Source organism: Eurytemora carolleeae, unplaced genomic scaffold (assembly GCF_000591075.1).
Source record: "Eurytemora carolleeae unplaced genomic scaffold, Eaff_2.0 scaffold331, whole genome shotgun sequence".
Taxonomy (NCBI): Eukaryota; Metazoa; Arthropoda; class Copepoda; order Calanoida; family Temoridae; genus Eurytemora; species Eurytemora carolleeae.
The window spans coordinates 185,946-209,154 of NW_019396227.1; the positions used below are offsets into that span (position 1 = coordinate 185,946).

General features: G+C 31.9%; 2 protein-coding genes across 2 annotated transcripts in view; both read right to left on the reverse strand.

Annotated features, from left to right (window-relative positions):
- The window catches only part of LOC111698720 (UPF0415 protein C7orf25 homolog), a 19,220-nt gene extending 4,310 nt beyond the window's left edge, over positions 1–14,910 (reverse strand). The window contains exons 1-15 of the mRNA XM_023469135.1: positions 14,796–14,910; positions 13,859–13,938; positions 13,058–13,122; positions 12,192–12,274; positions 11,295–11,344; positions 10,971–11,035; positions 10,330–10,371; positions 9,621–9,659; positions 9,306–9,362; positions 7,983–8,042; positions 6,950–7,111; positions 5,235–5,330; positions 3,771–3,836; positions 3,003–3,075; positions 667–749 (exon numbers count right to left, since the gene is read on the reverse strand). Coding sequence (XP_023324903.1) covers positions 667–749; positions 3,003–3,075; positions 3,771–3,836; positions 5,235–5,330; positions 6,950–7,111; positions 7,983–8,042; positions 9,306–9,362; positions 9,621–9,659; positions 10,330–10,371; positions 10,971–11,035; positions 11,295–11,344; positions 12,192–12,274; positions 13,058–13,122; positions 13,859–13,938; positions 14,796–14,836 — 1,062 coding nt within the window. The 5' untranslated portion in view covers positions 14,837–14,910. The remainder of the gene's footprint in view (positions 1–666; positions 750–3,002; positions 3,076–3,770; positions 3,837–5,234; positions 5,331–6,949; positions 7,112–7,982; positions 8,043–9,305; positions 9,363–9,620; positions 9,660–10,329; positions 10,372–10,970; positions 11,036–11,294; positions 11,345–12,191; positions 12,275–13,057; positions 13,123–13,858; positions 13,939–14,795) is intronic.
- LOC111698721 (RNA-binding protein 42) lies at positions 14,871–21,008 on the reverse strand. Its single transcript, XM_023469136.1, has 9 exons — positions 20,901–21,008; positions 20,386–20,448; positions 20,125–20,179; positions 19,555–19,654; positions 17,643–17,682; positions 17,272–17,320; positions 16,793–16,878; positions 15,711–15,788; positions 14,871–15,165 (listed from the first exon to the last, which is right to left on the reverse strand). The coding sequence occupies exons 2-9, from the start codon at positions 20,410–20,412 to the stop codon at positions 15,118–15,120; spliced, it is 483 nt and encodes a 160-aa protein (XP_023324904.1). The 5' UTR covers positions 20,413–20,448; positions 20,901–21,008; the 3' UTR covers positions 14,871–15,117.
- Positions 21,009–23,209: the final 2,201 nt, after the last annotated feature.

The window sequence follows — 23,209 nt, forward strand, 5'->3', positions numbered from 1 at the left end:
CCCCCCCACCCTTTCAGGGGAAACTTCAGCCAGCCGAAGTAAAAAATTCATTAAAAAGGGAGCAAAGGGAAGAAAAAAAAGTAAAAAAAAAAATAAGAAAAAAACGAAGGAAAAAAAGAAAGAAATGAAAGAAAAAAGAGAAAAAGAAAAAAAGGGAGGAAGGGGAAGAGAAACTATATCTTAAGAAAAAGAACACTTTATTAACTCTAGAGTCTGGGGAAGACTATAAGACAAGAACAAAAACAAGAACAGGAAGAAGCAGACAATATACAAGAACAAGAATATCCACATTAATTAAGTATCAGACAAGAACAAGAACAAACAGACAACATACAAGAACAAGAATATTAACATTAATTATCAGACAAGAACAAAAACAAGCAGACAACATACAAGAACAAGTATATTTACATTAATTAAATATAAGACAAGAACAAGAACAAACAGACAACTAACAAGAGCAAGTATATTTACATTAATTAAATATAAGACAAGAACAAGAACAAGCAGTCAACTAACAAGAGCAAGTATATTTAAATCAATTAATCATCAGACAAGAACAAGAACAAAAATAGGCAGACAATTTACAAAAACGACAAGAAGAGGACTTAAATCAATTAAGTATCAGACAAGAACAAGCAGCTAGACAAGAAGAAAAAAAATTACCTTAATCTTTTCAGACTCTTGATCCGGGACAACATGAATTCTAGAAATTAATTCCTCTGCTCGTGTTCTCTCACTAGTTCCACCTGGAACAGTCAAACATTCAAACATTCTACGATTTAAACATTAGAACATTTAAACATTCAAACATTCAATAAAAAACATTCAAACAAAAATTTTAACATCTAACATTTAAAATTTTTTTAATTATAAATTTTAAAAAACATTCAAACATTCAAACATTCAAATATTTAAAGATTTAAACATTTAAACATTTAAACATTAAAATATTAAAACATTCAAACATTTAAACATTAAAACATTTAAGATGTTCAAACGTTTAAACATTTAACCAACATTCAACAAACATTCGGACACCCAAACATTTTAACATTTAAACATTTTTTGGGGGCATCTCATTCTTTTATCAAATCATTTAAAAAATTTAATTATGAATATAAATAACCCAAAAACAAATTGAATTGAAATTGAATAACAATAAAAATGAATAAAAATCAAATATCTCAGGAGTGGGGGGGGGGGGGTGAATTCATATTTATGTGTTTGCAATAACATGTTTTTTTATCTAAATGTGGGTAATTCGAGATGAAGTAGAAGCCGTTAGAAATTCGTCCTTTGATCGATATCCAAGGTAACTCAGAATAAAAAACAATATGTAAAAAAAACTTAACTTAAATTTTATTTTGTAATTTCTTGAATTTTAATCCGGCAAAATCGTTATCCCGACTTTGTAAAATGAATGGTTTTTCCTCATTATAAATTCATTTTAATACAATAATTCACCAAGTTTTTACATTAATGTCAAGTTAGATATTGCAAGTACGCGTCCAAACTATCATTAAGGGGAAACTAAGAAAAAAAGAAATAGGCGAAATTTTCGCAAGTTGAAAAAGGTTGAAAAATTTACTAATGAAAGCGAAAATTTTTTTTTTAGAAATACATCGATATGGGTACCACTGGGATCCGTCTTGAAACACTGAATTTAAAATTCTGAAATCAGAGAAATCCGTTGATAAATGAGCATATGAGAGGGAAATCCGTTGATAAATGAGCATATGAGAGGGAAATCCGTTGATAAATGAGCATATGAGAGGGAAATCCGTTGATAAATGAGCATATGAGAGGGAAATCCGTTGATAAATGAGCATATGAGAGGGAAATCCGTTGATAAATGAGCATATGAGAGGGAAATCCGTTGATAAATGAGCATATGAGAGGGAAATCCGTTGATAAATGAGCATATGAGAGGGAAATCCGTTGATAAATGAGCATATGAGAGGGAAATCCGTTGATAAATGAGCATATGAGAGGGAAATCCGTTGATAAATGAGCATATGAGAGGGAAATCCGTTGATAAATGAGCATATGAGAGGGAAATCCGTTGATAAATGAGCATATGAGAGGGAAATCCGTTGATAAATGAGCATATGAGAGGGAAATCCGTTGATAAATGAGCATATGAGAGGGAAATCCGTTGATAAATGAGCATATGAGAGGGAAATCCGTTGATAAATGAGCATATGAGAGGGAAATCCGTTGATAAATGAGCATATGAGAGGGAAATCCGTTGATAAATGAGCATATGAGAGGGAAATCCGTTGATAAATGAGCATATGAGAGGGAAATCCGTTGATAAATGAGCATATGAGAGGGAAATCCGTTGATAAATGAGCATATGAGAGGGNTGATTTAATATTGTGTTATTGTATCCCCCCCACCCCAACCATTCCTTGATTTAGTAGTGTTATTATATTTAAGAATCGGTGATTTTTAAAGAAAAATGTCTTAAAGGAAAAATTTAAGCTCTCATTTCTTATAGTTTTTCAGATCAACGTCTTACCTTCAAAGCACGGGTATATTATTTCGTAAATAATGTATGTCAATGTTAAATGAGCAAGACTTTCAAGTTAAAGTAATTAAATTTTTCATTACCCTTCTTCTCCAAAATTAATCAAAAAGGTTGTAAAATAATCCCCCCTTACAAATAAAAAGTTTAAATTAGCATACAGAATTTAAAGACATTTTACCATATTTCTGAAATTATCCCCCAATTACAACTGTTTACTAATATTGATATATTATAGGTTAGGCCAGAATCAATTTATATTAAACAAATATGCAGTACGCTCTCGGTTTAGTTTATGGCTTATACAATTAGTAAAGGATTAGCATACATCATCACTCTATACAGTATACACTATAACCACGTTGCCTTAATCCGAATCATCTTTAAAAGAGATAACACAATATTTATTCAACGGCTTTATTGTGAATCAGACATGACCCAGTCTAAATGATGGTCCCTTAACATGACAAACCTAAAGTGTTGATAATTGTTTGGAAATCCTTGAGAGCTGATTCACAACAGACTAGAGTATGATCACAGAAAACCTTAATAAATGTACAGTGTACTTCTAATAGGGATGTACATTGTACATGTAGTTGTAATATCGATGTACATGTATCTGTAGTTGTAAAATCAATGTACATGTATCTGTAGTTGTAATATCAATGTACATGTATCTGTAGTTGTAATATCAATGTACATGTATCTGTAGTTGTAATATCAATGTACATATAACTGTAGTTGTATTATCTATGTACATGTAAGTGTAGTTATAATATCAATGTATATAGAACTGTAGTTATAATATCAATGTTCAGGTAACTGTAGTTATAATATCAATGTATATGTAACTGTAGTTGTAATATCAATGTACATGTAACTGTGGATGTATTATCTATGAACATGAAACTGTAGTTATAATATCAATGTATATGTAACTGTAGTTGTAATATCAATGTACACGTAACTGTAGTTGTAATATTACTTGTGACTGTACTTGTAATATTATTGTTCATGTAACTATAGTTGTAAGTCGCTGACATGATTGTTAAGAAAATGTTGATGTTTAATCTTACTTAAAGTATACATCAGACTGAAGTTTCGTACAATTTGAGTTTTTAACTTTTTTTTCCAATTTGCCAATAGTAAACTATAATCTACTTCTAATATAAATACATAATTCCAAAATGTCTTTTAGTTTTTTTATCAGACCGCTTGGACTTTAATAATTAAGTCTTACTTTATCAAGAAATGGTTTAACAGGTCGAATTCTCTCCCACTCAGCTTGCTGGGCAAGTATTGGCTCCTAAATTGTGTTTTAAAGAGAGTGTTCGCGAAAAATGAAAGGGGGTATATGCTTAGTGCGATAAAAAAGCGCTTTTGATCGCTACTAATCTTACTTCTATCTGTTGCGTATATAAGGAGAAAATTGTTAAAGACGTCTCATACCGAATAACTTTTTAACTAATAACTATTTTTAAATTAATTTGTTTTTTTTCTCTTTTCTCTTGCGCAACTATCTAAGAATGCCGCACAACACTCACAATTTTCGAAATCCGTTGAAAACGTTTTCTAAAAAAAATAAAATATTAAAAAATATAAACTATATACAAATGTGGCGAAAGATAATCGATGACTATAGGTTGTAAAATCTAAATGATTTGTTTGAAATTAAATTGATTTTTTACATTCTAAGTAGAATGTTGCAATTTTCTCAATTTGTATGGGCGCTAAGTTATTCGGTATGAGACGTCTTTAACAATTTTCTCCTTATAGACGCAACAGATAGAAGTAAGATTAGTAGCGATCAAAAGCGCTTTTTTATCGCATTAAGCCTTATACCCCCTTTCATTTTTCGCGAACACTCCCTTTAAAGAGATCAGTCACTGTTTTAAAAGAGGACATAATGAGTAATGTTTAAATCGTCGAAGAGACTATAGTCGTAATTTTAACTGACCCTTAAACAGAGGGGCATGCACAATTCACAACAATGCCCTTGAAATCATAATCTTTTCAATATTGAAGATAATATTTTCTGATAATTTCTCCCTTGTTTCTGTAATTAATAAGTAGGTAGTAAACAACAGTTTTAAAAAACAAAAACATGGATATATATTACTTTGTTTATCAGACAAAGCTTTTAAGAGTACGGTTGCGAATTGGACCTGCCAAATTAGCAATGGAAGGTCATTACAAATTACAATTACAGTCCCTTTAAGCAAAACAGACCAAACTTATTTTTGACGCTCTGCAAAAAAAATAATGCATTAGTAAATGGAAGGAGGGGAGAGGAATAGTCCATCATCCCCTCCCACTGAGAAATTAGGTTTTTTTAGATAACTAGCTTGGGAATCCAGCGCTGCCCCGGTTACTCATAGTTACTACCGCCGTTTACTCGCACTTAAACGATTTTACCGGGAAACTAAATTTTCAGAATCTTCAAACCAAGCTAAGAACATTCCCGTGGGTCTCCCGAGGTCGGACAAACAAGCAAACAAACAGACAAACAGAGATTACAACTTTATATATATATATAGAGATTTATTTAAAATTTTAAGACGCAACTCTAAGAAGAATATGTCCTCTAACATATCTATTCTCAAGGCTCTAGTCCTATTTTAGTTTTAAATTACAGCTTTGGCTTAAGACCAAAATTTTCAAAAATAATTTAAAGCGCAGTTAGTTAAAAATAAATTTCTGTTACCTCAAAAACAAAGTTTGAATTTCCGTTGGTTAGTGAGGACACGTAGGCAATCATAGCAGTTATATCAAGGTTTATCTTTGTATCATCTATCTTCTCCTTAAATTAGATAAATTAGAGAATGTAGAGGACAAAAATACCCGAAAGAGGATTATAAAATCCGAAAATCATTATCTCGAATCTCAGAACCAGAAAAGACCTACTCATCTTCCTCTCCTTTTGTATCCTCGTTTTTCATAATATTTTTATATCTAGAAGCAATGGCCAAAAACACAGCCCTTTGGTCAAATGTAATAAATTCACGGGATTGTGTATAGTTCAACTATCTATATTATTTATGTTTTTGATTTGACCCTGACTGGCCATTCCGGTCAATCTATATTTACCTGTATCAATAAATTAGTATAGTACGAATCGTTGTTTTAGACAGACGTATAGAGCCAGGGTTGGCTAGAGATAATAGGGCCAGGGTTGGCTAGAGATAGAGTCGGGAAAGACTTGTTATTAGAGTTAGAGTCAAGTATTGAGAAATTGATCGTTACACAAATATAGATCAATAGCTGGACAAGAATAATACATAATACATAAACTTTAATAATCCTGAACAAAGTAGATATTAACACCTCTTAATATATTTAAAGGTACACTGACGACATCTTTTTTAAAAACATATTAAGAATGTTATTGCCTCAAGCCAAATTGTCTTTCATGTAACTAAGTTTTGATAGCAATAAGTTTTTTATCTATATATATATATATAATATATCATATATAATCTAGATAAGTGTCTCAATCTAGTTTCCCAATGAAAATTTGAGGCAAATCGGTCAAGGGGTTCCAGAGTTAAGATCGGACATACATCAAGCAAACAGAGATTTCTACTTTATATTTAAAGATAACCTAGGGAAACTTTGAACACAAGTGGGGCTCTTTGTACTATATTAAAAAATAGATAAATAAATATTAGATACTTTTAACTTGAGTCTAGAAACATTGTTTCTTTGAAAAAAAATCTCAACAAAACATTTTTCTTTATTTAGAATAAATATGACATCAATAGAAATTCTTGGAAAAATATTTCATTTTTAATTTAACAAAATAAAAGGTCTCTTGGTGTTTCTGGGACCTGGTTATTCTAATCCTTTGTTCACACTGTTTCTGAACAGACTAAACAAATAATACAAAAAAAACTGGAATTTTTCCAAAAAAAAATAATTGACTTGGCTTCACAAAGAACCATTGTTTAATGTCTAATAAGAGAGTAAAATAAAAATAAACTGTATATTTTACAATATTCTGTTTTAAGGCAAGAAAGCATAAGAAAATCAACAATGTAGATATCAAATCTATTTAATATGAACCTATATCAGTATCACAGTGAACGCTCTCACGGAAAAATCTTTTCGGATTTTGAAAATAAATTCTAGTAAACTGATGTTATAAAATGTACATGGCCAGGGCTACAAAAAAGTAGGTGATATCAAATGTCAAGGCTTTAAAAGACATTAAGTTCATGAATGAATAAGCGCGTGGTCTGGATCTTTTAGGGATACGGATCCACTTTTAGGGATACGGATCCACTTTTAAGGATACGGATCCACTTTTAGGGATACGGATCCACTTTTAAGGATACGGATCCACTTTTTCCGAAATGATTTCAGACTCGACGATTCATCAGTATTATTGGAAACAGATTAATTCATGCCAAGAAGGGATACCTGGGTGTCTTGAAGATTATCACAGATATTGATTTCATCAACCCTTATCTCATCAACTTCATCATCCTTATCATCATCATCATCATCTTCTGAACCGGACGAAGAGTCTTCTTGGAGAAGATCATCCTCAGATTTCAGGATCTCGCCAAACACCGTGGCACCCTTTGGAAGATAATCAAATCAAATCAAATCAAATCAAATCAAATCAATTCATATCAAATTAATTCAATTCAAATCAAATCAAATCAAATCAATTCAAATCAAATCAAACTAAATCAAACCAAATCAAATAATACTCTGCAGGGATGGTTTAAAGCATGCTTTGCAAGGGTCAGAGACTCAATTCCATCCCATACTCCGGGTTGTCAGTCCGATCTTTTGCGTGCATGATAAAACTGATAGCTTTGTTTTCTTGTGGGTCCTTTACCAATATGTGTAAGATGAGGATAAAAAATACTAATTTAAATGCTATTTTGCTTGTAAAGTTTACAGCACAGTTGGACCAAATTTGAGGCATGTTGCCACTTCAATAAACAATAAGTAATACAACCAATAAGCGAAAACTAGGGAGGATAGTTGGGGTTGTTTAGATTTTATTATTCCAAAAGGACCTCATTAGAAAAAAAATTTTAATTTGTTGCTGCTACTGTATTCCTGGGGTTCCTAGCTTTCGTTTGATATGCATGAAGCCATAGTTAAAACATTTTCATTTTTGGAGGTCATTTAGGTCATTAGAGGTCGTAAGAGGTCATTAGAAGGTCAAACACTGGATTTGTTGCTGCTACTGTATTCCTGGATTATGAGGGAACCCATGAGTAACCCCGGTGGTGACAATATTTTAAAAAATCGACATTTTTTAAAAACATTTTTAAGTGTTTTGACAACGCCAGATACTCCAGCTAGTATACAACTACAACTACAACTACAACTACAACTACAACAACAACAACAACAACAACAAGTATACAATAAATTAAGAATGTTTAAAATTGTTTTCCTCATTCTTAACTACTATCAGAGACGGTTTTTTCACCTTCTTTTTAACAGTGTCCGCAAGAGACTGTGTGACCCCATTAGCAAACGCAAACACAACCTAGTAACATGGGACTGAAAACATTACAAAAACATTAATAATTTTTAAATAATATAAGAACAGTTTGTTTTTATTTCCTATTTTGTTTATTTTTTACCTTATCAAAAAATCTTGTTTTGTTTCACAAGTGCGTAAATACTTGAAAATTGACATTGATATGCATTCTGATAATTGTCTCAAAACCAGGATAGGTTCCGAAAACGAGAAATGAACTGAAATGCGGTAATTGGTTGAATTTTATACACTTTTCAGGATACAAGTACAAGATTAGGTTAGTCTCGATATTAAGAAAAAGAAAGGATCAAGTCCAATATCCACCATTCTAAAGTTTTCAGCTTAGATTTATTAATTTACTCTAATAGATCTTGTGTTAATCATAAATGTGAATTTCTTTTCAAATCTTCTCTTACTTTCTTATTCTGTACAGTGTGCACACTGCACCCCCTAATAAATTAGAATTTTTCGCAGTACATATTTGCTGTTTTATTGGATTTGAAATTGAATCAGAGTGCATTCTAAATGAGGTGTCAAAATCTTTGATAACATCAAATATCAACCAATTCTTGCGAATTTCTTACTATTGATCGGCGGTTTTTATACCTTAAAGGGACTGTAAAGGAAAATGAAAGGGGGTACACAGGAGCCTGAGAATCTCAGGTTTGCTCCTGTTATAATTATTTAATTTTGTTTTTGAATTTGAAATAGATATAATTGATAATATTACATTTAGTCCGTATAGTCTGTATTACATCACAAGAACTTCAGCCAATGACAGTTCAGTATTGTTGTCACGTGATACAGACGGAAATCACGTGACCAGTATACTACACTGCCATTGGCTGAAGTTCTGGTGACGTAATACGTATTATACGGACTAAATGTAATAATATTCTCAAATTATATCTATAAAAAATGCGAAATAAAAATTGAATAATTATAACAGGAGCAAAACTGAGATTCTCAGGTTAATGAGGGTTTAAGTTTTTTCAGATTGGTTTCGTATTTGCTGAATATGATCTATTTAAACCTACAACTTTTATACAAAATTGCATATATATGAATTTTCGTATAAATCATATGAATGTCTTAAATGTAACATACAAACCTGAAATTCTCAGATTTTATCCTATAACCCCTTTAATTTTTCCTTTACGGTCCCTTTAAGTTTGTTGCATACTTACATAAAGATCATACACTATAAATGATACATATATATGTAATATTTAACTGTTTATTAGACTAGACTTCTGATTGTCTATCTACCTGTGGATTTCTGAACATTTTCTGGTTTTGTTTACTGCAGAGTACAAATTCTCGGACCTTGACAGATTTCAAATTTGTAAAACAATCTCAGAAATTAAACGATCAAACTGAGTCCGAATTTAATAAATTTGAGCCGCGTCTCAAATCAGCCAAAATCTGGTTTCAATTGAGCACCAGCTTAAATCTTGAAACATTGAACCTACCATATTTGAGCCTCGTCTCAAATTTGTTCCGCGTCTCAAATTCTTTAAACTCGGCCTCAGAAGTAACTTCTCATAATTAGAATAAAGAGAAAAGAAAATTAACAAAATAAACCTGATCTAGAATGCTTCTTTGTCCATACTGACTACTTCCCTTCAAAATAACAAAACGTAATAACAATAAATTATTTGGCTGAATATTACAGGACATTAAACAATGTATATAGAAAAATAAAGAGAATTTTATTCAGACTTGCGCTAATCGATGCATAGTATACTGTACAATGTACACTGTACAGCGTGTTGTACAGTGGTAGTGTACAGTATAATAATGTAGTGCACAATGTACACTGCAAACGGCACAGCTTACAAAAGTGTGCATAGTAAAAGGTACACAGTAAATCTACTAACTTTAAATTAAACTGTTTTCACATTTAATAAAATTCCAATTCCCTTAAAGGGACTGTGTGCGTAATTTCAAGTGACCCTCCTTGCAATGGTACCATAAAAACCTTTCTGATTAACAATTTGGAAGCTATTGTCCGTTTTAAAAGTTTCAGTGTTTTATTCTTATAATTTCTACATGTTTTCCTGCCGTAATGAACAAGTCACTTTTGCATAAACATTTAAATCATTTTCATGCTTGATCACACAAACATTTTAAGGGTACCGTTGTGAATCGGGCATTGTCGACTTTGCATGGAGGGTAGCTTGAAATTACGCTTACAGTCCCTTTAACATTGTTGCTTTCTGGTTAATATCTTCAAGGCAACTGGGGGATTTAAAAATAATAAAAAGAACTATTAAGTCTATTAAACATATACCTGAGAATTTAGCTCCAGAGCTTTAGGATTCCTAGCAATAACCTGAAAACACGGAAACAAAATTTTTTGATTATTTAAATTTATAAAAAAAAAATCTGAAAAGGCATGAAACTGCTGAAATAATCGTATAATCGAATTATTTAGTGAACGGATAAAACAAGGTACTAACGCAAGGAAAGTTATTTCAGAGGTGTACGCATTTTTGTACTGCAGTGTAATGTCTTTGGGCGGAAAAGTAAGCACACGACGGATGTCACAGCCTGACATGGAATCCATTTTCACAAAAATATCTATTCTTGTTTACAAATTCCGCCCAGAGAGTGACCTTCCATTAATAGAGAGGCATGTCCGATTCACAACGGTACCCTTTTAACCATTCTACGTACAACGATGAGGTAGATATCCTCATTGCTAGAGCTGAAGATTGAGTGCAGGGGGACTCGAGGTTACAGTGTACAATGTACTCTCCGTGCTATAGTGTGAACTCGCGCGGTTTCTTAGCAATTAATTTCTTGCTATGTGAATAAGAATATCTACGAAATCCTTGAACAAACAAAAGTTTTAAGGGTAAGGTTGTAAATCGCACATGCCTTTCTATAAATTTAAGTTCAGTCCCTTTAATAAAAATAATTAATTTTTACCTTGAGCCAAGTGAACCCTCCTTCGCAGACAATATCCACGTTCACCTTCTTTACAACACGTCCATCTGTATGCAATTATTATTATTATTATTATGATTTATGAATGATCATTGATCAAAATTTCGAAAATTTGCCTCCAACAAAATTCAATTTTCATAGAATTTAAAAAATCCACGAGAAAATACTTTTAAATCTGGGAACTTTTATCTTATTGTTTTATGATGTAAACAACTCGAAAATGTTCTCAGTTGAAATAGACGATGGGCGCGAAGTGCCATGAAAGGCTAGTCGACATAAGTTTGATTAAGGTTGTTGTAAACTGACCTTCGTCATACAGGTTGAAGGGTTGAAGAACTGAAACAGGGGTTTTAACTCTAAAACATTAATTATTGTTACATGGCTATATTATGTATATATCAACATTTCATAGACAGGACATTTCATAGACAGGACATTTCATAGACAGGACATTTCATATACAGGACATTTCATAGATAGTGCATTTAATAGAAAGGACATTTCATAGACAGGACATTCATAGACAGAACATTTCATAATCATGACATTTCATAGACAGGACATTTCATAGAAAGGACATTTCATAGACAGGACATTTCATAGACAGGACATTTCATAGACAGGGCATTTCATTGACAAGGCATTTTATCGACAGAAATTTTTATAGATAGGAAATTTCATAGACGAGAAATTTTATAGACAGGACATTACATAGATTGGACATTTCACTGGCAGGGCATTTTATTGACAGAAATTTTCATAGACAGGACATTTCTCTGTCTATGTAATTCCCTTTGAAAGAAATTTTCTTTTTATGGATTTCTATTTCTATGAAATGTCCTATCTATGAAATGTTCTATCTATGAAATTTCCTTTCTATGGCATGTCCTGTCTATGAAATGTTTATGATTTAGTTATCCATGAAATGTCCTACTTATAATTTAGTTATCTATGAAATGTCTCTCTATGAAATGTCTCTCTATGAAATGTCTCTCTATGAAATGTCTCTCTATGAAATGTCTCTCTATGAAATTTCTCTCTATGAAATGTCTCTCTATGAAATGTGTCTCTATGAAATGTCCCAACATTTACTTTTTTACATTTTTATCCCACAAGGGGCGGGAGGTAATTCTTAAAAATATACACCCCTGAAAAATTCATAATAAATAATAGATAATCTTTATCGTTACAAGTTAAACTAACCTGAACAGTTGATGAATAATAGAATGAAGATGAACTAGGTTACTGCACTGTATATGCTCTTTCTTTAACTCAGGTAAACTATCCTTAAAATATAGATTTTTAATATTTTAACATGCAATATTTGATTTCTTACAATGGTCGTCAGAATCAGTTGGAATTCGAAATTCGGTCTGAAGTTTTAGTTCGATGTCTGATGCCTGCTTGTCTGATTTTCGCTGTTGGTTGTTCGATTTCCGTTGTGCGTTGTGCGTTGTGCGTCGTACGTCGTGCGTTGTGCATTTATTGTGATTCTTATTCTTTAATGGTTAATCCTTGATTCATGTTTATTGTTTTGTGCCATGATCGATGTTCGTTGTCCGATGTTAAATGTTTCATGTTTATTGTTCCATTTCCGTAGCTAGTGGTTCCAATTTGTTATATGTGCATGGTTCCAATGTATTGTTTTTTGTTCCATGACATTACCAAATCAAAAAATGTTTTGAAACTGAGGTTTGGTTTTGTCTATGATATTATGGAAACTCTACCGAAGTTATCTATTCCCTAGAAAATTTATTCATAACTCTCATCTTCGTTTTCCCCTTTTCTCTTCTTTTTCACAAACTAACACTAACATCAGCTCAAATCAGGGCTGGATACATTTCATAAATAAATAATTACATTACCCCCCCCCCCCCAAAGTCCCAATGACACACTTGAGGACTTAATACTTTAGATTTGCTATTTTTGAGAATACATAAAAAAGTAATTTTCAACATTTTTATCCACAAAATTAAATTCCAAGAGTAAAACTTTCAGAAAATTTTTGATGCGTCAAGAAATTATGGAAAATATATTCAACCCTGGTTCGACAAAGTTCGTGTTTTCACCTTAATTTGAAACTTTTGAAGGAATTTCATTTCCTGCTTCACCTTTTTCTCCAGCTTAGCAATTCCTTTAGGTTTAATATTAGGTAAAGTTTTAAATAATAAGAAATGTTAACTTACCCCTTCTTAAAACAAAAAATTGATTTTATGCATTATTGCATTATGCAATGGGTTCATCATATTTATGTGAAAATAAAAAATTTAATTGACCTACAGTGAGAACCATTAAAATCTGGAATATGAAGTCGACTTTTAGACTGAAGTTATGACTTTAAAGGGACCGTTCACTTGTTTGGGTAATTTCAGGGTAAACTAAACAGCCTATCAGCTATTCATTGGTAATAGTCTTACTTTTCAAAGACATATGTGGCCGGAGAAAAAGCCGATTTTTCGTTCAGAATTTGAAGTTGTGACTTTAAATAGTCCAATGAACATGAGACACAGACATTGTGCAGTGTAAACTGACCCATTTCACTAAGTAATTTATGAATTTACTAGTAAAGCTATTTGCATTTAACAACATCAAATGCACTTCAGTATTGCTATAATGTCGTCTTCCTATTCCACAGTTTTCTGGTTATCACTGTAGAAGCCAGTTTTTTGGTTTAGAATCTATGTAAAATAGTACTCCACACTCCAATGGGAATTTTTTTTTTTTTTCTCAAAATTGAATGGATCTATGTGATGGATTAACCAGATTTCAGTGAAAAATTAAAATTTTCAATGATTAATTGTCAAAGGCGCCAAGATAAATCATTTAATTAAGAATTCGAAATTAATTTTGATTTAACTAATTAAACCTTCCTACAACTTTTCTGAAGCTGGGCTGCGCCAAATCATTTAACAGTTTTTCTCCAAGAGATATTCGTTCTTGCAGTACACTTCTTTATAAACAAACCAAATATAAATAAATATAACTATCTTGCAGTACAGTTCTTAATAAACAAAACAAATATAGATAAATATAACTATCTTGCAGTACACTTCTTTATAAACAAACCAAATATAGATAAATATAACAATCTTGCAGTACACTTCTTTATAAACAAACCAAATATAGAAAAATATAACTATCTTGCAGTACACTTCTTAATAAACAAACCAAATATAAGTAAATATAACTATCTTGCAGTACACTTCTTTGTAACAAAACAAATATAAATATAACTATCTTGCAGTACACTTCTATATAAACAAACCAAATATAGGCAAAAATAACTACATTGCAGTACACTTATATTTAAAAAAACAAATATACGCAAAAATAACTACCTAGAAGTACCCTTACGTATAAACAAACGAAAACTATCTTGCAGTACACTTTTTAAAAAACAAACCAAATATAGACAAAAATAACTATCTTGCAGAACAGCTCCAGTTGGTGTCTAATTTTCATAAAAAAAATCATCTCCCCCTGGAGCAAGGGGGGGGGATATACTCCAGGAAAAACTAAATCCTGATAGAGCTAACAATCTAACATTAAACTTTGAAAAAAAGAGTTAAAAACAAAAAGGCCCCTTTACTGGCCCATCAATATAAAAAATCTAGCATTTTTAGAACGTTAAATTTTAAAATTTAACAAAAAAACTGACATTGAAGTGATAAAACAAAAAAGTTTAATGTAAATATTTGTGAAAAACCAGTCCTTTAATTTGTTCAATCCTTTCCACCCAAACGACGCAAAAACATAGTGGGAACCGAACAACCAAAAAATTGAAAATTTTATTTTTTGGTTTCTTCCCTGAGTTCCTCCAGCTCCTCTGGGGTCTGACAATCCGACATTTTATCTGAAAAAATCCGCAATTTTTAATTCAAGTTTTCTTTCAGATTTTTATTAAATACACAAAATACAAATAAAGGCAACAAATATATTGTACACTGTACAGACGGACCATGAAAGACTGACAAATTTAACTCATGGAGAGAAAACAGATTTAAAAAGAATTCAACAATGGCATTAGACAGAGACAAAAAAAAATGAAGTCTGCGGATTTTTCATAGAAAAAAGAAGATATATTAAACAAGTGCCAGGGAACCGAAAACGTGACAAATGGACGTGATTTCTATGCTTTATATCCCAATACTTGTTTCGTCTTCTGTTTTCCTTTCACCTAAACAAAAAATAATTATGACGACAAAACAAATTAATCAACTTGAGTTCCAAATTTATGAATGCAGTCCGCTTTGAACAACGCAATGTAAGGTACTTTTCCTAGGGATTTCTACCGAGCTGTAATAACCAAAGGTGTTTTCCCAAGTGGCAACTTCCCAACTGTGCAATTTCCCAAGAGGCAAGTTCCCAAGTCTGTCCTAGTCACAGCGCTCGGACCCCAGCCTAATCTAACCTTTGGGAAGCTGTCGCTAAGGAAGTTTTCACTTAGAAGGTCGCCCTTGGGAAAAAGCCTTTGGGAAAATATCCAACTCCGTTGAACCGGGACCAGATTTACATTAGTGAGATGTAGCTCAACAAAAAAATTAGAGTATAGAAAAGTTGAGCAACATTAAACAAATAGTTTACAAAGGGGAGGGGTGGTTTTTCAAGGTAATATACATATATATATATATACGTATATAAAGGAAACATTTTCAAAACAATACAATACTTTCCCTTTTTCTGTCTTATACATTTTAATCGACTTTTTTAAAATCCACTCGCCTGTTCAAGATTTCTATCCTTCCAGTTAGATTTCCTAAGTTTAATAGGTCGGCTACCAACATATTTTCCATCCATTTCCTAAAATAAAATATGTTCAGCAATTGCCAACAAATTGATTATACATTAATTACAGTAATAAACAGTCTATAAAAGTATTGTGGCGATTGTCACATAAAAAGTAAACAAAGTAAACAAAAGTTTTTAAAAAAAGTATAGAGTGATAATTTACGATAATCCTTTAGCAATTGCCTAAAAGAGTACGCGCGCTTGCCACGTGATTACAAGGAAGAGAGAGATTAGTATATATTTAGGTTAGGTTAAGAAACTTTCTGGGCCGAGCGCTGCGGCTAGGACAGGCTAGGGGGAGCTCTTTTGGGCTTCTCCCTTATCCTTTGGTAACATGGAAACGCCTCAACACGGAAACGCCTTAAAAAGCAACTTTTTTGGAATTTCGTCTTTTTCCAAGAACTATCGGAAATCCCACAAAACCAATTCACAACAGGACCCTTGAACCTCCATGTGTTTATTAATTCAGAAGATAACGTAATTTTTCTTAAATGAAACTTTTTTCATTCTGATAGCTTCTCCTTTATTTCTAATGCAATAAAACCATATTGCACGAGTAATTTTTGCAGAGAAGCCACAAATGAAAATTAACAGTGTCTAAAGACAAAAACATAGATTTCTAATTCATATTTGATAAGACAAAGTTTTTAGTTGTACATTGGGCGTGCCACTATATCATTTGGGAGCAACTAAAATTACGTTTACAGACCCTTTAAAAAGGTCTTCGGTACTTTCCCAAAGGCATTTTCCCAAGGGCGACTTCCCAAGCGGCGACTTACCTAAGGTTATGTTAGGCCCTCTGAGTCGCCGCAGGCTGCAATGAGGGGGGTGTCGGGCACTGTGAAAAGTATAGATTTGGGAAGTTGCCGGTTGGAAAATTGCACATTTGAGAACTTGGGAAAATACCCTTGAGAATTTGACACTTACAAAAATCCTTTGGGAAAGTATCTAACATCTTTAAGAAGACCTTTGTTATACCTTGCTAGCTCTGTTATACCTTGATAGCTCTGTTATACCTTGATAGCTCTGGTGAAATCAGCTGGATCTTTAAAACTCACAAAACCGTATCCTTTCGTCTTATTACTTCTTTTATCTCTCACAACTACAGTTAAACAGATATGTGATAAGCATCCATTAATACATTTGGCTGGGTTGTCTGTTATTTCACGGGCGTTCCTCCCCCCCCCCCACCATGCATAATTCCTGTACACGCCCATTAAACAGTATTGCTTAGGAGGACTAATAATAAAAAATAACATATTTAAATGAAAAAATTTTAAATCGCATAGCAGTGATTTCAGTGATTAGAATCCGCAACATTATTAAAGTATCTTTTGCTTTCAAACTTATTTTATCCGTGTTTTAGCCAAAGAAATATATAAAAATTAAAGGAATAATAAATTTATTTGATGTCTAACCAATATGAAATTTCCTGCCAGGACGAAAGTCTAATATTAAAAACCGGAGATAGAAATATCAAAAATCTGTGTTTTCCCTTTTGCTTGTTGAAAAGATGTGTATTTGCTGAAAGTTCTCATCAAAACCTGAAAAAAATTAATTAAAAAATTACATTGAAAAACTTGAATTTTAAGTATAAAGTAGCTTGTTTTTTTTGTAGCTTTTAATGAGAAATGTTTTACTTAGATAACGTTTTGTGCGGTAGAGTTTTTCAATGTACAATATGTTTAGTCAGGGACTCGAAAATTTTAAAAGACAAAAATAAAAATGTCTGGACTACGGGAAAAAGTATAAAAGGGCCGGGGGGATTGGAAAATTTTGCCCGCTGATGTTTAATATTTCATTTCTCCTCGCTGCTAATTCTTCAAAATATTAACCCCGAAAAAGTATCTTGTTCACTATTCATACCTCATCTGTGACGTCATTCCCTAGATCTCCACAAAACAATCTAAAATTAAATTTCGTTATTTCAATAGAGTCTAATCTGTTAAGAATAAATGAAGATTCTAAGTATGAAGGCTGAAATTCAATTAAAGCTCTAAAATTCATGAATTAATACAGAAGTTAAATAAAAGCTCTAAAGTTCAAGAATTAATACAGAAGTTAAATAAAATCCCTTTTTAGCAAAAAAAAATCTCTTTTCATAACAATTTACTTAGGAAATTTAAGAGTTGACAGAAAAATTTGTTGATAGAAGAGTTTGTTGAACGAAGAGTTCGTTGAATGAAGAGTTTGTTGAATGAAGAGTTTGTTGAATGAAGAGTTTGTTGAATGAAGAGTTTGTTGAATGAAAAGCTTTGAATAAAGAATTCGTTGAATGAAGAGTTTGTTTAACGAAGAGTTTGTTGAATGAAGAGTTTGTTGAATGAAGAGTTTGTTAAACGAAGAGTTTGTTGAATGAAGAGTTTGTTAAACGAAGAGTTTGTTGAATGAAGAATTTGTTGAATGAAGAGTTTGTTGAACAAATAGTTTGTTGAATGAAGAGTTTGTTGAAGAAAGAGTTTGTTGAAGAAAGAGTTTGTTGAATGAAGAGTTTGTTGAATAAAGAGTTTGTTGAATGAAGAGTTTGTTGAATGAAGAGTTTGTTGAATGAAGAGTTTGTTGAATGAAGAGTTTGTTGAATGAAAAATTTGTTGAACGAAGAGTTTGTTGAATGAAGAGTTTGTTGAATAAAGAATTTGTTGAACAATGAGTTGGTTGAATGAAAAGTTTGTTGAATGAACAGTTTGTTGAATAAAGAGTTTGTTGAAGAAAGAGTTTGTAGAAGAAAGAGTTTGTTGAATGAAGAGTTTGTTAAAAGAAAAGTTTGTTGAACGAAGAGTTTGTTTAACGAAGAGTGTGTTGAACAAAGACTTCGTTGAAAGAAAAGTCCGTTGAACGAAACCAAACTCTCGAGTAACATACTTAACATTAATACATTTATAAAAATTTTTAAAGTTGGAGAATATAAATGAAAAGAATTAACAAGAGTAACCATAGTAAGTGAAAGTGTGAGAAGAAATGTTTACTCTGAAACCCTTTACATTAACCGCAAAGTTGATTTAATAAATAATAAGGAAAACTTCTGGAATAACAACATCTCTTACATAATGAGAAAAGGGAAAGTATCAAGAAACAAGAAAATACTCATGAGGATGGAACTATTGAAAAAGGTAGCGCTTAGTTTAAGCGCTACCAGTATAAACGTCGGACCCACAAACGTCGGACGTTACAAAGGTCGGACAGTACAAACGTCGGATCAGAACAAACGTCGAACTGGTACAAACGTCGGACTCGTACAAACGTCGGACTAGTACAAACGTCGGACTCGTACACACGTCGGACCAGTACAAACGTCGGATCAGATACATTCATAAGAAAAAACGTCGAACTTTGAGTTTGAAAAAAAAGACCATTGCTATAAGAAATAAATAAAAAAAATCAAAGACAACTGAATAAAGTCTCATCCATTGAAGGTAGCACTGTATAAAACAACTGACAAAAAGGATTTGGGTTTAAGTGTCACAAACTATGATGTTTCAATATGCCTATATCTTTGCAACCCGACGTCTTATAACCTTTAATATTTCAACCTATGAAATCTATAAGCTCAAATACAGTTTAAGTTTGAAAGTATTTAATGTTAAAACAATTACCAGGTTGCAAAGATATAGGCATGATCAAAAATGGGAATTGTACAAATTCTGCAGTATGGAATGTTTTCTACAACTTGACATCATACATCAAATTGTTTACAATAACAACAGGGCTAATTTCTGCCCTTACTATCAATTCATCAACGTTTGGGATCGTATCAGATGAAATTATATGGACCCCTGACCTGTAATCATTCGGATCCCAGTTTAGAAGAGACGGATCTTCCCACATCTGCCCTCCAGCCATTCTTATCATCTTCTTAGGTTTCTTACCAGGCTTATCTCCTAACCAATCAATTAATCAACATATAAATCAATTAATCAATACATTATTTAATTATCAATTGATCAATACATTTTTTAATCATCAATTGATCAATTAATCAATACATTATTTAATCATCAATTGATCAATAATTTATTTAAGCATCAGTTAATCAATTAATCAAAACATCATTCAATCATTAACCGTTCAATTAATCAACATATTATTCAATCATTTATTTATCAAATAATTAACACAATATTCAAATTCATCAAAATATCATTTATGCATCAATTAATCAGCATATTATTCAATCATTTATTAATCAATTAATCAACACATTATTCAATCACCAATTAATCAATTCATCAACATATTATTCAATCATTTATTAATCAATTAATCAACACATTATTCAATCATTTATAATTCAATTAATTAACATATTATTCAATCATCAATTAATCAATTCATCAAGTTGATTGATTTCCTTTTGTACTGCTGGCAGCTTGCTGATTCATAGCTTGTCGTTTAATTAACGTCGTCTGAAAAAAAAAGATTTACAAAAAGATTTGTTCTGAAAAAATGAAGAAAAAAATATTCTTTTAAGTGCAAATATGAAACAAAATAATGACTATAAACTAATCTTTATTTAAAAATGAAAAGGTAAAACCCCAGCCAAATATTTTAAATATTTGATCCAGAATGGAGAATTGAGTTGGGGGGGGGNGGGGTGTGTGACGTTATTTACCTGTGAGGCTTTAACCTGTTCCACCATTTGTTTTGCTTTCTGTCTAATCTCCTCTGTTGTAAACTAATTATAAGACAATTTAAGAATCAATTAATCAATCAATCAACCGTCCTATCAACCGTCCTCTCAACCGTCCAATCAACCGTCCTCAATTAATCAACCAATCAATCAATCAGTAAACTACAAAGTCAATCAATTCCAAAACAAGCAATTATCATTCACTCATGTGTTAATAATTATTGCGATCAATAAACCTGACAATCAATTAAACTGAAGAGTTTAAGACGTTTTCTCCAAGATAATAGATATGTTTTACGGTTTTATTCGCAAAATGAAAAATATTAAATAATGATAAAAAATCAATAAAAATATGTTTGGAGGAAAATTAATGAATGTTGCGTATCTAAAGGGTAAAAACTGCCAATTTGTCCATTTTTTATTTTTCCCTGATGAGGGAATTAATTCATTTACATAAATACCCCTAATTTCTATTGAATCTGAAAGAGCTGAGGTACCTGTGTACCGGGTTTAACCGCTGGCTTAGCTGGTTGTACTGGACCCTGGGTAACTTTCTGAACTTTATCCGCAGATCCTCCTGAAGAAATACTTTTTTAGTTTTCCATTAAGGGAAATATAATTCTAATTTAGGGTGACCCTCCATCTCAATGGCCTTCAATCCATTTAAAGTGGAAGATATCATCGTTTTTCTAGCTTGAAACGTGACAAAATCGTACAATTTTCTCCAGTGTTCCTGAAGCAGAATCCCCAAGTAATTTTTGAAGAAAAACCACAGTTGAAAATAATCAATTTTCAAACAAGAAAATCTTTTAAAGTTACCGTTGTTAATCGGTCATCCCAATCTTTAAATACAGAATCCCAATCTTTAAATACAGAATCCCAATCTTTTAATAGAGAATCGCAATCTTTAAATACAGAATCCCAACCTTTAAATAGAGAATCCCAATCTTTAAATAGAGAATCCCAATCTTTAAATAGAGAATCCCAATCTTTAAATAAAGAATCCCAATCTTTAAATAGAGAATCCCAATCTTTAAATAGAATCACTTCAAAATACGTCTAAAGCACTTTTCAAAATTTCTACACAGGCAAAATGGAATTTCGACTTTTTACTAGAAATTAATAATTTATTGTTTTTCTCGCTGATTTTCGAAACTTGTCACTTGACATTCTTGAATGATAAGTAGAAAATTGAACTAAAAAACAGACATAACATTGCCCGTGGAATTTTTTTTAAATCATAATTTCAAAAAAGTAATTCGTCATTAGCTTAATCTATGTTACCCCCCCCCCCCCGGGTACCGGTACCCATAGGTCTCCTAAAAATTTTAGCCAATTCGATCCAGCCGTTTGGCCAGCTTTAGCTAACATAAATGTAAATGTAAAATGTAAATATATTACATATAAGTATAAAAATGAATTAAGACTTCTAATATAACAATTACAAAATAAAAAAATGAAAGGAGTGTTCGCGAAAAATGAAAGAGGGTATAGATTGACTTTGAATTGAATTTCATATGGATAGTTTCTAATTTTACTTCCGTCTGATGCCTTTATAAGGAGAAAATGGTTAAAACGAATCGAACCGAAGAGCATAGAGCCCGTCAAATTCACGGAGTGGCATTTTTCCATATAGCTCGCAAATAATTAAATTAGAAACGACTCATTCAGATATTACAGCCTACAATCGTCGAATTCAATTCGATGCATTCGTATATAGTTGATATTTCATAATATTTTAAATTAATATATTATTTCTTTCCTAAATAAACATTTCCCTGAAAACTTGCTTTCATGGCTGGCGCTACATTTTCGAACATTCCTGTAAAAGTATGAAAATGTCGTCTTCATTATCAAAAATCCTCGAAACAAGAATGAATATTTTAAAAATGAACACTAGGATCAGATAAAATAAAAAAGTCATGAAATATCTACTATTTATATATGGATCGAATTGAATTCGATAATTGTAGGTTGTATTAAATATTAAGTTATAAATTTAATTTAATAATTTACGATTTGAGTGGAATAATGCAACTCCGTGCATTTATATGAACGCTACGCTCTTGGATGTGAGACGATCTTAACTATGTTCGCCTTATAGACGCAACAGATAGAAGTAAAATTAGTAACAATATCGATTTAAATTCGATATCTGCCTATACCCCTATTAATTTTTCGCAATACCTCCCTTTAAATTAAGGTTTTGTTTACCAGCCTGACTTGACTATCTATCTATCTATCTTAACCTAAAATATCCTGGATTAAAACAGTCGCGAGAGGTTACCTTGAAAAGCAGGTTTCTTTATTTTTTTGCAGAACGATTTTAATGATCGTGTCCGTAGCTAACGAAGGAAAAGCTAGCTTGCAGTAAAGATGGTAGGTAAGCCTAAGGGTTTAAATAACTAATCTGCATTAAGAGTTAAAGGTTTTTTCTTTTATGTTTCGTTATCCTTCTTATTTTTACTTCTTTAACAATATTTTTTCAAAAATGTTGAATATTTACATTCTGCATGGATGAATAATTGTATCTATAATTATTTTACGCAATAAAATCATATTTTTTGAACAGTCTCTTTAAAAAATACAGCGTTAGTAAACATTTGATATTGGATACCTGGTCTTGCAGTTTCTGGATGGAAAAATTGTGGCCTGGGATAGGAGGGCGGTGGAGGCACTTGTCCCCTTGGCATTGCTGACCGAGGAATAAAAGCGGGGCGGAAGGCCATCTGCCTTGGCGGACCCGCAGCACCGCCAACCTCCGCCTCGAACAGTCTCATCTGCTCGTCGAAATTCGACATTTTTG

Bases quoted from the DNA above. Each gene is read 5' to 3' on its own strand.
- LOC111698721 (XM_023469136.1), bottom strand. From the start codon at position 20,412: ATGGTGGAACAGGTTAAAGCCTCACAG. The intron at 15,789-16,792 runs GTATAACAGAGC...ATTTTATTTTAG, and splicing joins ATTTCACCAGAGCTATCAAG to GAAATGGATGGAAAATATGT. The intron at 15,166-15,710 runs GCGAGTGGATTT...TTTTTTGTTTAG, and splicing joins AGGATAGAAATCTTGAACAG to GTGAAAGGAAAACAGAAGAC.